We start from the raw sequence: 17356 nt of genomic DNA, 5'->3' as shown, positions 1-17356 counted from the left end.
TGTTGTGTTAGATGCAGAAAGAGCAGGAGACTTTTTGCTTGATTACAGAGTACAGAAATGTGAGTATACTGTCAGTCAGGGTAGATGAGAAAGCCAGAGAAGGTGCTGTATTTGTTGGTGTTTCCACCGTGAACTTTTCCTCCATCCAGCTGCACACACACTTCGTCCCCCACGTCCAAGTGCAGGATGACACTGTTGGAGGCGTAGTCATAGTTTTGATCTGCATCTTGAGCAATTGCACTGGCCCTTACCTGTCACAGAGACAAAGTGAGAGATGGTTACAGCAAACAACAAAAATCTATTCTGACTAGTTTAATGGAAAAATACATTTCACCAAAATTAGGTATTTATTTGTGAAAGGTGGTTGTGTTGTACAAGTTTACTTACATAAATGTACCCCTAACTGAATACAGTACCTGCTTGACTCTTAAAGGCAGCAGGTTAACACATCTTGCTTATACAGTGCCTGTAGAAAGTATTCATCCCCTTTGATGTTTTAGCCCTTTATTGATTTCATAAACCAATCATGGTCAATATAATTTGGCATATTTTGACAAAAGAAATGACAGAAAGAACTCTTTAAAGTCAATGTGAAAATAGATTTCTACAAATTAATGTCAATTTTTTTTAAAGCTTTTATTTAATTTAATAAAAATATGTAAAGCAAAATAAGTGACTTCATAAATACCCCACAGCATGATGCTGCCACCATTATGCTCCGTGGTAGGGATGGTGTGTTTGTGGTGATGTGAAGTGTTTGGTGTCAGCCAAACATAGCCTGTTGTCTGCTGGCTTTGACTCATGAAGAACACTGGGTAACAGTTGCTGTATTCAGAGTCTCTCCCATCTCAGCTGCTGAAGCTTGTAACTCCTTCATAGATGTCATAGATGTCTTGGAGGCATCTCTCACTAGATTACATCCTGATTTAGTCAAATTTACTCATGTGGCATATTCCCTCCATTTCTTAATGGGATGAACTGAACTCCAGGGAGTGTTCAGTACCTTTAACATTTTTTGTATATCCATCCCCTGACTTATACTTATCAATAACCTTCTCTCTGAGTTGCTTGGAGTGTTCTTTTGTCTTCATGGTGTAATGGTAGCCAGGAATACTGATTAACCTGTGACTGGACCTTCCAGATACACATTCACTGCACCTATGTGCGCTCATACTGTGAGACTGCTAGCACCAATTGGCTGAACATCTGTTGAATTAGGTCAGTCAATTTAAAGGAGGTAACTATTTATGCAACTACTGATTTTACATTACATATTTTTATTCAATTGACCTTACTTTGTTGAAATCTGTTTTCACTTTGATGTCAAAGAGGGTTTTTTATGTTTTGTCAAAAAATATATATATATTTACCATGATTGATTTATAAAATCAATACAAGAGTTAAAAATTCAAGGGGGTGAATACCTTTTTTATCGGTACAATTTTAAGAAAATCTGGGAGCCATAACCCCAATATTTCAGTTATGGGAAACTAATTTATTAATCCTGCCCCAAACCTCTCAACTATATTTAATCCCTAGTCCTCTTTAGAAATCCCAAAACACTTATCATCAGAGGTGGAAGCAGCTTCACTATAACCATCTAAATGTTAATAACCAGGTTAAGGCTATAGACATGGCAGAAATGTGGAACTCAACATGACATGAGCAGAGCATGCATTTCACAAAGTAATCTTCTTATTAAACATGCTAAATTGTACTATCCAATAGACTGAGAAGCATTATATCACCTAAAATTTTCTTCAAATCAAATTTTTTATACTAAAGGCTGTCGATAGGTTTTTCTATCTTGTCTTGTCCCTTTTTTCAATCAGTCTTTTCACTCTATCTGGAAGTAACCAGTGCCATTTATTTCCTGTTTCCTTCTGTGATCTTGGTGTAATGTCATTGGTACAGATGTCTTCCCATCCACTGGGTAGATAGATGAGATGTGCAGTGATCTTTGGCCTCAAACCTCCATCTTAGAGCTCAACCTTTTTAGCTGCTATCAATTTTTTTCCACTGAGTTGTTGCTCTCACACCTGATCCACCTGTTGCAAGGAACAGCCTGATAGGTACTGCAATGTCAAATCAGGGAGGACATTGGCTCAATTTTTAAGTTATTACAGCAAACAGTGACAATGCTTTTCCATGAAAAAGTCATCAAAAGTTATTGGTATGATGGTTATCTAAAAGTTGGCACTCTTGGCAGACACATACCACAGAAATAATGGGAACTGCAGTTCAATTACTCTTTAATGCAAAGAAACTAAGTTAAATCTACAGCCAGTGAGCCAATGTCTCATGTTCAGTTGAAATTAAGCACATTAAAGACATTCATATCTTTATTCACTCATGAACAAAACTTCACCGACATTTTAGGCTAAGCTGCATATTTGAAAACGTACAGGCTCATTTTTCACCTGGACTCTACCATTTTTTATGCCACCCCTGTAATTTAATTTATGTAGGAAGTTGGGTTGGGCAGATGTATAAAAGCAGCTGATAACATTCAGGAAAATTCCCCACGAGCAAATATAGGAGGGGACATGACATTTACACCCTGTCACCAAACTTTTATACCTTATTCTGCTCAGCAGTTTGCTCCTCTCCTCTTTTGGGTTTATATTCTGAATATGCCCACTTACACGAAGTGCTAATATAAACTGCCATAGCATCTGGCTCCACTGCTTGTTGTCTGCCAACTTGCCATGTCTTTTTACACCATACCCTGCCCCTTGAGACCTTCCCCCATCTTACAGACCCCTTCCCATCATACAGAGAACTACCTGCTGTTTGTAACGTGTATGAACAAGACCCTCAGTAAGATTTTTCAGGAAGGCATTTACAAAAATGGCATATTCAAGTTTAGACAAACCTTAGAAAACCAGAACTTTGGATATGTTAAAAGCATGCGACATGAATGCTGGTTAAGCTAAGTTGGTAAAGTAGGGGCCCATATACAGTGACTACATTTGACACACTGGCCACAAGTGTCAACCCCTGATCCTGGTGCTGCCTGGTGCATGTTTTCTCCCACTCTCTCTCCAAATAGTTCCCCTCTCTCCAGGTGTCATATCAGAATGAAGGCAAAAGTCCAAACAATAATCTTAAAAAACATGTAATGTAACAAAGAATAAAAGAAACAATTTAATAAAAGATATACAAAATGTGAATATCAAAGCTGGAACTTTTGCATCTGACATCACACATTTGTGTCCAACACAACCCTTGCTTGGACCGTAAAAGATGCTTTTGTTACCTACAGGATGCTAAATAAATGCCTCTGTTTGCCACTGTAATCTGTGTAGTGCACATTTTGAATGGAGAATCTAGAAAGCTTGAAATGTCATTAATAGGTGACTACAAATCATTTCATGGAGTGTAAAATGAAGTATTTTCATAGCAATGTCTTTTCTGTAACAGAAGAACTGAAAGGGTTAACACTAATGCTGACAAACATCAGTATTACAGTATAAAACATGAACCTGTTTACAGTAGACCTTCAACCAAATAAGATGCTAAAAAGAAAACTCATAAATGTCTCTTTGTGTAGTCTGATGAGTATTTTTGACATTTTAATTAAACACTGAAAAAAGAGGTATTCATGTGGACAACAACATAGGTATCAGGGCTTTTATATGCTTTAAGATCACTGCCTGTGTTATCCGAGAAATGCCGTGAGATGAATAGGACACGTTTGTGTCCAATGGGCTGATTCTACTTGGCTACCTACCGTTCCTTTTATTACTCCCAAACACACCCAGAACGTTATTATCATTTAAAATGTACAGTGGCCTATTGTTAACAGCAGTACTATCCAAATTGATGAGTAATAGTGACATGTCTGCAGGGGGTCTATTAATAACATATGCTAAAAATTACAACAATGCTCAAAATCAAGTGAATTGGCCCTCCCCAGTTATGATGTAGGGCTGTCAAAGTTAACACGTTAATATCGTGTTAACTCAAATTACTTTTAACACCACAAATTTTTTTGTGGCACGATTAACGCATGCGCGTTCTGTGACCCATCCCACGGTTTGCCAGATCAGGAAGCGGCGCCGTCGTGACTCGAGATGCAGTGCAAGCGAGCAAAAATGGATACAGGACAGAGACTTTTGAATGGCAAGTTCAGCTTTCAGATCATGTCAGATAAAATGAAGTTATTTGCTCGTACTGTCAACATGAACAGAGATACCAGGAGTTTGTAGAGTCTTAAATAGCCCATACTAGTCTTTGGCCCAGCCCACCGCCAAAGCAGAGAGCCGTCCCCCTAGCCATGCTGGATTGTTTACAGTGGAGACGCTCAGACAAACTCTGCAAGCAGGGACTCGCTATCTGGCATACCGGGCATTTCCCGGTGCATTGATGCACTTTTTGGCCAGTATGATTTATTAATTTATTCATTTCTGTTATGTACCAGCTCCATAGTGGCGCTGACCCTTTATATTGACTGTTGACTGGTCTGATCATGTCTCCTGACTGATGACAGTAATTTCTTACTATCAGCATTTATTTTACATCCGGACATTTTTTAGTTTGAAAATAAAAAGATGATGAATAATAATAGACATTTTTTGAGTAAATACTTGCGTTTTCTCTTGAGTAGGGCAGATGTGTCCACCATACTCACCTCTGACCACATCAGAACAGTGAAAAAAATGTAATCTATTGACAGCCCTAATTAATAATGTCAGTGCATGTACGCTGGACCAGTAGCATTGGTGCCAGCATCTTGGCTAATGGTTACTCCATTTTGTAGCTAAAAGTTTGTCAAGCTGTTATTGGGGTTTGATGTTGAAATTATTAAATCAAATTAAATCAAATCAAGCATGATTATGGAACTGAATTTTATGTTAAAGCTAATCTAAAAAGAAGTCAGAGATCTTTGGTTGACCAGTTAAGAACAGAAATCCTTCCACTGGCTCTCGAAGTTAGCAGGTTTAAAAACGTCCCTGAGGAGCAGAGATTGTGTGAACTATGTGATTTAGGTGAAGTCGAGAATGAATCTCATTTTCTTTTGTACTGTCCTTTCTATGATGATTTAAGATTACCTCTGATGAATGAAATGTCTGTAAAAAAGTCTGAAATATTTTGGAGCACTGAGGATGATAGGATGGAATGGTTGTTTACTTTTAATATTCATAAGTTGGCCTCTTCTGTTGCAAAAACCTGGAAGAAGCGTCAGGATGGTTTGTTTAACTAGTCTACTGTATTACTGAGCATCTACTTTTGGTTTCTGGTATTATTTTAAAGATAATGGTGTCTTGTAACCGTATTTGGGCTGGGCTTATTGTTTATGCATGACACAATAATAAAAGTCAATCAATCAATCAATTAATTTGTGCCACTGTCTAACCTCTTTTCCCCTGTACATGGTAAAACAAATATTAGGGGCGAATGTAAAATAGTAAAGTACCAAGTTTCCCCACTTTTTTGAGTTGAGGGGCCCAACTTAAAACCTCATGTTGCCATTTAGTTGGCTATTGTATGCACATAGTTAAAAATGCAGTTAAAAAATTCATTTCATTTGGCAGTAGTTGCCCTCACTATTTAAGGTGAGTCCCCCAAAGATGTTGGCTCAACTGAAATCTGCATTTTCACTTGGTATTTATCTGTCATTATTTAAGGAAATAAATATATTGTGTTGCATCAATTTGTTATCAAAAATGCACCAAGTTCTTCATATCTTATAAAATAAACATTGCATTTTTTTTTTCAATGCACCCATTAACGCCATTTTTGCCACTCTAATTACTTTTCACTACTTTATCTGGACATTTTGCAAATTTTTGGTCAGTTTTACCCATTTTTGATACCTTATGCCCCTGTTTGCCACTTTTAAACCCTTTTCACAACTTCTTCCACTCTATTGCCTGTTCTTTGAAGTGTAGCAAGCCATTTTTCCCTTTTTTAATCTCATTTTTCCTTTTTTAACCCATTTTGCCACTTTTTAACCTCTTTACACTTATTTATCAGGTCATCTTTGTAATATGTTTGCCTATTTTTAACCATTTTTTTTGCCATTGTTACATGCATCTTTTTGCACAAGGACCGTGCAAAAGATTTCAATTATTTTTATATGTCCAGAGATCTAGGATCCAGAGACTAGTTTTATATCTATTTTAAGTAGGGCTGTCAAAATGAACGTGTTATTGCAGATAATCCATCATCATGATTAATCTGATTAAAAATTTTAACACAATTAACCCATCGACAGCGTAGATTGACTCAAAATCCCTGAAACATAGCCTATCTGGCAATGCATTTTGGGCAGTTTGTTCAAGTAAGTTTACCGTCGAGCATGCTGCTGCACATGCACAAATGGGCCGTTGATCCGGTAGTGACCAACCAACTCGATATGGAAGATGCTAAACAGCACGTTGGCCCTCTCGATGGGAAATTTGAGTACAAACAAAAGAAAACCAATATGGAACAGTCGATCGACATAAAGAGTTATGCACATTCTGCAGGACGGAGTTTTCTTTTCACCGAAGCACTTCCAGCTTAAAATACCACATTAACGGGAAGCATACGTTCGTCGGGAATTCTGCTAGCACTTTGGCAAACGCATCGCCAAGCTTGCAAAATGAATCACGATTAATATAGATTAAAAATGAATGTTATTTAAGCATGATTAATCGAAATTAATCCACAGCAACCCTGTGATTAATATGATTAAAAAATGTAATCGTTTGACATCACTAATTTTAAGGTTTTCTCTTTTGAAGAAAATGAGCAGTAGTATTGTATTCAAATTTAAGCTCAGAGATTGAAGATCAAAAAAGCAGTTTGTTTTAATTGAGACATTTCCAACAAAATATATATTTTTTATATTTAGCATGTTCTCTTCCCAAACACTTGATGTGTAACATTTTTAGTTATCAAAACTGTTTATTATAGTATAGCCAGTAATTGAAGAGTGTGTCCCACTGACTCTCACTGAAGCATTAGAGAGAAGGAGACTCAATAAAATTTGAGTTGTTAACAGTGAAAACCTATATAGAATTGGTAAAGAATTGAATTGATAAGAAGAATCGATTATGGCATGGATATCAATAAAATCTTATTAGTTCCCATTCCTATGGTTCAGTCAGTGTACCCATCAACATTTATTACCAAAAAAAGTAATTCTGTTTTAAGGGGTTTACATTTTGTAAAAATTACTGCATAAAGTAAAAAAAAGAAAAAAAACAAACATTTTTGTTGCTTTGATAAGTGTCATTACTCCAGTTAAAATAAAAGATGGTTACAATGGACCATGATTTTGCTGACCTCTTCATGGGCTGCTCATTTGGCTGCCCCAAGAGTCAATCATGTGTGTTAAACTGAAAAGCAACACACACAGGAAGGCACTATCTGAAGGACACGCTATAACCTGAGGCATTCAAAAAACAATTATTACATAATAATTGTCTAATGCATCATTCCTCACTCTTTCATTCACATGCAGACATGTTTATGTGAGGAGAATCACACTCCCTACATGATGCTGGCTCTTTAATGGTATGACCAGTCATTTAAAAGAACTCATTACATGTAACGACCACTATACAAGTTTACATACCAACCAGTGAAAACATATCTAATAATACTCTTTTATTCTCCTATCATTATACTCCAGTTTATATGTTGCTTTAGTTGATGGTGTCACAGTTGTTATTATAAAGTCAGGTTTCCTCTTTAATCAAAGCAGAAGAATGATCTATTATCATACTTTGATCCAGCTTGGGTTCAGTGTGGGTAAACAGCTGTTTTAATGGTGAGTAGTGTATATCTATTCATCATAACGTAACTACTTTTTTTTTTTGCAGCCTAACATTTTTAGTCCCTGAGTTGTTTTGGCAGCCAGTAAGCAAATCAGCTTATAATAAATGGCACCATCATTGGGTAAGTAACCAACTATTCGAGCAGGCAATCCATTTAATAGAGGGAAATAAAGTACACAAGCGCATACATATTAATGAATGCAAATATGATCCCCTCACTCCATCCTTGTCTCTCGCTCTGGGTCTGGGTCTGCCTGAGGATATGGTCCATCATCTCCACCAGTCATCAAGCCCCCCTGACTTTCCCCTGATCACCAAGACAAATCAGACAAGACTAAACTTCCCATTTCTCCCTGTCCTCCATCCAGTAATGAGTCTTTTTCCCCACCCATGTCATCAATTCAGCTCTCCATGCAAGCGTTTTGTCCATGTTGCGAAGGTGAACATATTTATCCCCCACCTCCAGACACAAATGAATCGATACATTTCCTTTGTTTAATTCCACTCACATCACTCCATTAATTGTTGTCTCTCCCTCCACACCTCAAGACCCCCCTTCCATCATCCTGCCCCAATTGCTACACCATCGCTATCTCTTCATTCTGTGCCCATCTATCCATCTTTTTGTGTCCTTACACCACAATGAGATGCAGGTCACGCTCGCATTTTCTCCCTCTTCTCTCCGCCATGGCAGTGCTGGCGGGAGAGGTGACTAAGTGTGTCCCTGTCCGGTCTAAATCGGATTGATTAACGTTGCGCTGCTGTGGCAGGTCTCCTGAGGAACATCCCCGCCCCCCACCCCCCACCCCTTCTCTACACACTCGACCCCCCTTTTTCCTTCCCCCCTTCCGTGCCTCCAGATGCGTCGGGGCAAGCCATACACGGCTGCAGGCTACGGTAATTGGTAGCTGGATGGCCATGGCAGCTCCCGGGCCTAATAGGTCCAACTCCTCAATAACTCCATACAATCACAATAAATGGGGGCACAGGATAGGCTACAGTGGTCAAATAGGCCCATGAAATACTAGCAGGAGGTCACAATGAGAGCACAAACACACACTCCACTCGCTCTCCCGAAGAGCATTCCTCTTTGTTTTTATGAATCTCAAGTGAACACCTGAGAAAAACCACTTGGCATATAAGACATTTTGTTGTTTGATACTGTTAGACTGCTCTGCTCTGAAGGGACTGAACAGCTCCCCTGAGAAGGCCTAATAGGTTTTGGGAAAAATATAACAGCAAAGAGAATCTGACATCTTGTACATCCAACATCTGTCTACATGGTTGAACGGCAGGATTCCCCTGATAGCATCTTGAGTGGAGTTACAGGCTGAAAGGCTGCTATGACTTTCTACAAAAACAGTACAAGATCACATTTGTCAGTGCAATTATTTCTCTGTATCTTTGAACAAGGATATCATAATCCCACATATTTAAAAGTGTCACTGAACTGCATGCAGCACATTAAAAAAAGAGTATACAGGCTTCTGCTTATCCATCACCCTTGTTTAGGAAGCAGAAAAAAAACACTGCAGCACTGGTATTAATATGGTCTCATTGAAATGGCCTTTTAAACGTGAACATCAGCTAATTATATTTACCAGCCAAAAGGACACAGTGTTATTTATGGCTCTTTATGGCTGACTTCCTTATGAGACACACAGGTTTATTTAGCCTTGCCCCAGACAGCGAAGATGCTGACATTTAATGTGTTATGTTTATGATTAATTCATGGATGCATCCTCCTCCTGTATTTACTGTAACCCTGGGTACAAGCTAAACATTTTATGCACATATTTTTAAGAGTGTGACATTTAAAATATTATCATAGTCATTATCAATGTAACTGCTACAACAGTGTATAGGAGCATATCTATTTTTTAATTAGCCATATGATTTGATCTCTTAACGATGGAGAAAGAAATGTGATACATGGGAGTTCATGTGTAACTGATTGATTTGTTTTTATTACTTCAAACTAAATCCCCAGCCTAGAACATGCTTACAAGACAGCATATTTAGAAGATACCAAAAAAACGACAGTTTGATTATAAACAGTATTAAACAAATAAACTGTTCTATACTTAAGGCCCACAAACACAGGATAGGCAAGAATAAAGTAAGCTTAACATCATCTTCTGAGGTTTCTACACACAATAAAGCATTAGCAAAATATTATGTAATAAATGCATGGATCATTGTCTTTAAATTTTTAATAACTAATTTATCTGTTATTTATAAATGAATGCTTTATTGATTGATCCACAAATATAGGAGGGTATAAAGTCTGTAATAATGAAGTCCTGTTAATGCATCTCCATCTATGATTTTGAGGTTGAGTTTCAGTAACATTTTACAACAACAAAACATTATAAAGTATCAGTACATCAGTAAAAAGAATGAATAATCAAATCATCATCTGTAAAGCATTATGAGCTAATTTATGCTATTTGTCACTTATTCTTGCAATCTTATATGTTTATTGAAACATGGGTAAAGTGTTATTATAGACATAACTTGTATAAATCTTTACTATCTAATTCAGTGCTTCCCAAACTGTGGTCCACTGGTGGGCCCCAGAAATACTGTAGGTGGGCTGGAATAGGTCACAATAAATAAAAACCATAGAAATGATTATAAAACAAGTTTCAATTCATCAGAAAATATTTGATTACATGTTATTATTTTAAGACTCAGAAGTTAAAAACAGCTAGAAGATTAAACTCATGCCATCTTTTATCATTCATTTGGCCATTTTGTTTTAAAACCAGTGTCGAAGTTTATCTGGTCATGGACTTACTGATGACACTCTTTTAAACATTTAAGAATTCATCAGTGTCTTCAGAGACATAAGTGCTACTTGGGAAGAGATGGGCCATGCAGTACATTGGCAGAGATAAATATTAGAGAAGAAAATCTAAGTGACTTTGCAGATGCCTGATTAAAACAAAATAGATGGTGGGGGCTCATAAATTGTACTTTGTGACCCCACAAATACTTTCTGATTAAGTGTTAATGTATCTGAAGGCAAAGCTTTTGCATAGAAATTTCCTGTTTATGAAACAAAAATATGATAAATGAAAGATGAGGGTTTTAGTGGACCCCAGAAGATTTTCATGTCCCAGACTGGGCCACAGCATACTGGAGTTTGGGAAAGGTTGATAAAGTAAAAAAGCAACATTTATTAACACAGCTATAAGACAGGACTGTTTCAACATGAGTTAAGAATCACAGTTAATATCAGAATTTCTATAATCATGATTAATTTCTCTTTTTTGTCACATATTAAAATTCCACTATTTTGAATACAAAACCATTTTTTGTTCAATTTTGGATTTTTGTACTGTCTAATATAAAGGGTAATTAACATCCTCTTTGAATACAGACCTGATTTTATTTTGAAAGTAAAAGAGGATTTTCAGGTTGTTTAAAGATGATGGCATTAATTTAGCCATAGAAAAGGGAACTTGTTGAGACTCCAAAAGTAAAATGAGTTAACAGTAACAAGATAAATGTTTGATAACATCAGATGCAGAGGACTTTTGACTTGCCACTGATCTGTCTGAGAGTTTTAAAGTAGGGGTTGACTGATATTGGTTTTCATGGCCAGTACAGATCACAGATACCAGTTATTGGTAGTCCATGAAATTGATAACTGATAATTGGAATCAATACGAATTTATCATGATGCACAAAATGTAAGCAAAATTGCATAATCAAAAAAATAAGGGGAAAAAAAACAATTTTGTCCTGGCATGAGAAACAGCACAAAGCAACACAGTAACGGGAAGTGATGCCTTACGCTGAGTGATGATTGGCTGGTACTAATGTGATATCTACCCAATCAGATTGTGTTGTATAAAGGATATTTGTTAAGACAGTGGAGAGTGAAAATACAGCCAGAGGGGAAAACACACTTTGCAGTGGAACCAAAGTAGTGCACCTTTTGGTTAATTAACTTTTTCAATTATTGATTGAATAAAATGCCGATAATACCGATAATCGACCAAATGCCAAATATTGGCATCTATAATCAGTCAGACTGATAATCAGTCGACCCCGGTTTTAAAGTGACTTAAGACATTAGGGCACAGTGGTGTACTTATTTTATTTCACTACTGCTGAAGGGAGATGTTGCAGGGGCTTAGGAAAAGTGTTCTGAAAGAGACAAAACACACAATTAATGTAGTTTTTCAAAATGCACTAATGATGGGCCTTAATTAATAGCCATTAAATAATTAATGCTGACAGTTCTACTATGAATGCTTCAAATAAAGCATTAGCTGATAATAAGCTAATCAATTACCTACACTATTACCTGTTTTTGTCATTTAATGCATCAATAAAGTATCTATAGCCGAGTTTATATTTGACATAAAAACAATTATCAATGCTTTGTACATCATTTGGTATTTAATAATGCTTTTATGCTTTATTAATGCTGAAATTGTTTAATTTTTAGTGCCATGTGCATTTCTTGATATTTCTTCTTATCCAAATGAAAAAAAAAAACATGTTTTTACTCCACCACATCAATCTGATATTTTCATTCATAAATATATCTCCAGATTAATAATGATATCCAAGAATAAAGTATGAATATAAAATGCAAAGCACATTTCTAGGTCAAACTACCCAACGGTATAATTAGTGAAACTTACTTGATACCACCCAGATACAGCAGTATAAGTGTTATTTTATTATCATCTATTTTATTATAATTTATAGGACCATTGCTCTTCCTGAACCTTGTTGACATTATTTATAAATCATTATTTTCCACGTTAGGACATTTTATAATTCTTGATCCAAACTCAATCTTGTGACATCACAGAGCTCTGTGGCCCTGAAAGCAGCTCAGATGAATCTGCAGGTTTGCTGTCAGCAACAATAACAGTGAACGGCTGTGTTCTTAAAGTGGGCGGGAGGCATGGGGGGACTTTGGGAGCGAAAACAAGAGGGAAAGGCAAATCAGGATTATTGTCAACAGCTGCGGAGATTGATAGCGACAAGGGAGTGAATTTCTTTCTGTTGGCCCGACGCTGCTCTGACTTGATCTGCTGCTGGTGGGGAGAGGGTGAGACCCGCGGGACAATGGAGAAGATTACACTGCCTACACTTTTCATTAGGGGGCAACATTAAATGGGGAGAGAGAGGCAGGGGAAGGTGAAAGATAGTTTGAGAGAGACAGGATTTTTACAGCATGGGCATAATTCACTGGTGGTACTAAATGCTCAATAAAATCTACATTTTCAGCTGTGTGCCACTGATTTGTGTGACAGATTTAAGAGCAAATGTACTGTTTATCAAATTTATCTCACCAAAGACTTTTGATTTTTATGTACATCAGGCCAGTTTTAAAGTCTGACTTCATCATGTGTAAGTCTAAGCTTTTCTTCTTTTTTATAAAAATCATGAAAAAAGGACATGAGGTGAGGAGAAATGCAGGAGAGTGAAAATGAGCAGTGAAATTTGGATTAGGACTCACAGAAGGCTGAGCAGGTGCATGCACTTTTAACAGTCTAAGCACAGGATGTGGGTAAAGGAAGCCAAAGTTGAGCGGGGCTTTGAGTGATGGGGAAGGAGCCCGTTGGATAACAAACTGATCAAGCATGCCTGCTTCAGAGGAGGGCATTGAAATGAGGCTGGGGAGGCGGGCTGTCCACGCACGCACTGTTATTTTTTCACTTTTGTTTTGTGTTTCGCAGCAGTGCCTTGATCCTCTGGTAATAAAACTGACAGGATTCATTCACTGTGATGTACAGACCTCTCAGAGCGGAGCGAGGCGATTGAGATAGGGTCTCTTAAACTTACCTGAGGGACATCTAAGGGGGAACTGGGAGAGGGAGAAGAAGGAGGACAATTGAAATGGCTGTCTTTGAAAAAGCCATAGGGTTCTCTCTTTTTGTATACTGACCTGAGGTTTCCTGCTTCTATAATGCAGGTCTACAAATTAACCTTCCACAGGACTCACTCACACACTAATTGGCATGCTAAATGTTAATATTTGTCCTGACACTCAAGACCCAAGGTGTCAAGTTGTTGATTAGAAGGTCTCTAATTGGCTCTAGACTGAAACCTTTGAGAGTGGTGGAGGGGCTCCAAGTGGATATAAATCAGTGTCGTGGATAGTCTACAGAACCTGCAGAACATAAGAGCATCATCTACAAATTACACTATTTATATGAGATGTTTTCTGCAGTAGATAATTGAATCTATGTGTTTTTATGTGCACAAATACCTGGAAAATATAAGGAGAGACACTTGCGTTGTCTTGTAGTCTTACAAAACCAAATCAAGGTTAGATGTAACTATCCCTTTAAAAATGATATACTGAACCTTGTTAATTTTAATAATCCATTTTGTTTTTACCATTGTTGGTGTTGCCTCTAACAAACACTGCTTCTGCGAGAGACAGAATCCTGCTTCCTTGATGAGCAGAAATAACGATATAATAGGGCAGCAAAAGGAAAGCACAACAAAGGCATGACAAAGCACAGTAACAGCCAGCCCAGTCGTTTTAGTCAACAGAATATAATGGCCCCGGCCATTATAACAGAAAAACATATAGTAAAATAATGGCCGTGTGCATAAACATCATTGTGTGAGTGTTCTCAGGGAAAAAGAGGAGCGGATAAACAAGGGTGAACTGCAGGTTGTAGGAGAGGATTCCTTGTCTGAAACCTTTTTTTTTAACAATAAAATGTTCCATCATTAAAATGTAGGACTATTGATTCATGAACTTAGGCAGAAAAATTACTATGAATCATACTATCTACATCCTAAAATGTGTGTGCATATGTGTTGTGAAGAGGAGGGTGGGCAGTTCCAAAAATACCAAAATACAACACACTTGGACAGTCTAATAATGAGTCACATAAAGAACATATTGACACCTTGTCTGACATACTGTAATTAGCAGCTTCCACCTCTCACAGAAGCCACATCACACCTAGCTACTGGAGATGAGAAATTTACTTCTCTAATTGAGTCAAAGCTTGTCATCACTTTAACTATAAGGTGGTATTTCTAATCATCTAATAAGCTCTTTATGCAGTAGAGATCCTGCATGTACAAGCATACAGCCTGAGGACTCAAGTGAAGATGGAGAGATGCACTTTGCATTATCTTTTCAATAATCATGAAGCAATTAATTAGCTTTAATTAGAAAATGACCCATACACTATGATAAAAACCAACACATGCACATTAAACCAACCTTTCACCCAAACCTCTGTTAGGGATAAGAATTTAATGTAGTTTCAGTGCTCGCAAATCTTAATTATCACACAGGGCGCTTCAGGTGGCTTGCTAAGTTATCTTTATCCCCTTGCCCATCAGCACTTCAAATCCTAGCTCTGAATGAAGTAAGAGATGATAATGTAACCGAGGGCTATCAACTGTATGTAAAGAACACATCTATACAGAGCCTTTACTGTCAACTCTTCCATAGCCCAAAACACACTACTCTGAGAGACAGTAGCTAACAGCTACATCTGACTCCATGGAAAGTTCTGCCTCAGAGACTGACATACCTGTCACTTTAGCGACGCCGTGCTCTTTCCTCGTACAGCTGTTCCACTCTAGTAGCTGTTGATAGGCCTGATGGCTTTTTCCCAAACATCATTGGCTCACTGAAGCCTTCTCCTTCCACAGAAATCAATGTGAGCTTATATCCTGCTGCCAGTTTTATCATGAGTAGGCTAATCTTGTTTGCTTTTATCATTACAGTATGTGCTGCACAGTGCAAATGGCTGATGTTTTTTTTTGCCTTTTGACTCATGGCCCTTGAGAGTTACCGTAGTTGTCATTAAGCAGTTGTTGATGCTGGAATTCGGCTTGTTGTGCACAATGTATTATTTTTAGTGCTGTCAATTGATTAAAAAAGTTAATCAAGTTAATCACATAACTCTGCTGTCATTAATAATGGTTAATCACAGCATAGTGATGTGCTCCACTTTAGCTGCCTTTTTAGCTGTCATACGGTTCATGGATTCTTGTGACGGTAGTTCTCACAGGTGTTCTGTGGTACGGGTCATCAGAGGCGACCCGGATGATGTCTTGAAGCCCCTTGTCGTCAACGATGTCGATGGTCTGCAGTCTCTGGCGACCCATTAGCAATCGCATTAGTTAGCTTAGATGTCGTTTTGGGGACAAACCGGGGTCTGCTGAACTCTGCTGGTGTAGCTTTACGTTATGGCTTGATCCCGTGTTGTTGTTAGTGTCTTTGCTAGCATTAGCAACGTTAGCTATCATAGCTTGATCCCGTTTTGTTGTTAGCATCTTTGCTAACATTAGAAAAGATGCGTTTTGCCGGAGCTGGTGCTTCAGACTGGTTGTGCTTTGGAGTAAAGACAGTTCATCACCGCAGTATGTACACACAACTTTTGTTTCATCCAGACTTCCATTAGGCAGCTTTTTCAATCGAAATTTGCTGTGAAGCAGACCTGGGTCTGTCTCCTTACTCATCACTGCTGGCTGTGTTTGACCCGCATTTAACCTTTTCACCCAAGGGACATAAACATCCGCGCAGGAGGACTACGGGAGGAAGTTGTGGTCAAACTTAGTCATATGATTAAGTTGCGTTATTATTTTTTTTAACACTTTAAGCTGAACAGATTAATCATGAGCCTTAATGCATTTATATCAACAGGCCTAATTATTTTCTTACTTTTTACAATTTCTTACCAAATAGCCTATATTCAGTTAAACGAACCCGGGGAGTTCTAACATACATGTACCACCAAACCAGTTTAAATATTGCTGCACTGTGGGTGAGCAATGAAACAATACTCAAGTAATGACAGCAACTATGAGTACTCGAGTACTCGTACCCATCCCTAACCAATATAGTCGTTTCTTCTTTCTTACAACCTTGACATCACTGACTATATATATGACATATCTGCTCCCCCTTCTGATATACAAAACTGACGCTAAAGCACGCTAATGACAGGAACTGATAAATTATGGTCATGATGTCATTTAGAGGCAGGACATTTACAGAAGGAATCTGGCTGATGGAGCAGCGATATTCAAGTCCAGCCCCTTCTGTTAACCAAGCAAACAATAAAACCTAGCTAACCTAGCTTACCAACTGAATGGCACATATTTTTCAAGTTGGTACAATCAACAGTAGAGTAGACTCTTGTCAATCTGAAGCAGATACGAAGCAATGGAAACATTATTTATGCTCCATTCTGCTAATTTGATGCAAAATGCCAAATACTGAATTCAAATAAAACTTCTCACTATGAAAATTGTTTGGACATAAGTCAACGTGATTATAAGAAACCCTAATGACAGAAAATATGGTGGCCTGGGAGTGCAAAAAAAAAATTTATTTGGTCCGGAACCCTTTCATAAAGCTTGAAACAAACTTACATTAACCAAAAAATGTTTGATATGTCATGAAACAAACATACATAAGCAAAAACACTTTTACAATGAAGAAAAAAAATTACATTTTAGAAAATGGACAAAAATCCAATACAAAATTACTGGTTTGAAACACTTTAAACAAAAACCTTTTTAATTTTCATGTAACAAAAATCAAAATTTAAAAACATTTAAAATTTAGACTTACA

The 17356-nt window shown here is 37.5% G+C and overlaps 1 protein-coding gene across 1 annotated transcript in view; it reads right to left on the bottom strand.

Moving 5' to 3' along the window:
- Nucleotides 1–17356, bottom strand: part of LOC121507273 (complement C1q-like protein 4) — a 28577-nt gene continuing 11221 nt past the window's right edge. The window contains exon 2 of the mRNA XM_041783523.1: nt 1–251. Coding sequence (XP_041639457.1) covers nt 72–251 — 180 coding nt within the window. The 3' untranslated portion in view covers nt 1–71. The remainder of the gene's footprint in view (nt 252–17356) is intronic.

The sequence above is a fragment of the Cheilinus undulatus genome, linkage group 3 (genome assembly GCF_018320785.1).
Source record: "Cheilinus undulatus linkage group 3, ASM1832078v1, whole genome shotgun sequence".
In the NCBI taxonomy this organism is placed as follows: domain Eukaryota; kingdom Metazoa; phylum Chordata; class Actinopteri; order Labriformes; family Labridae; genus Cheilinus; species Cheilinus undulatus.
Note: the sequence above shows the minus strand (reverse complement) of the source record. Positions and strands in the feature narration are given on the sequence as shown.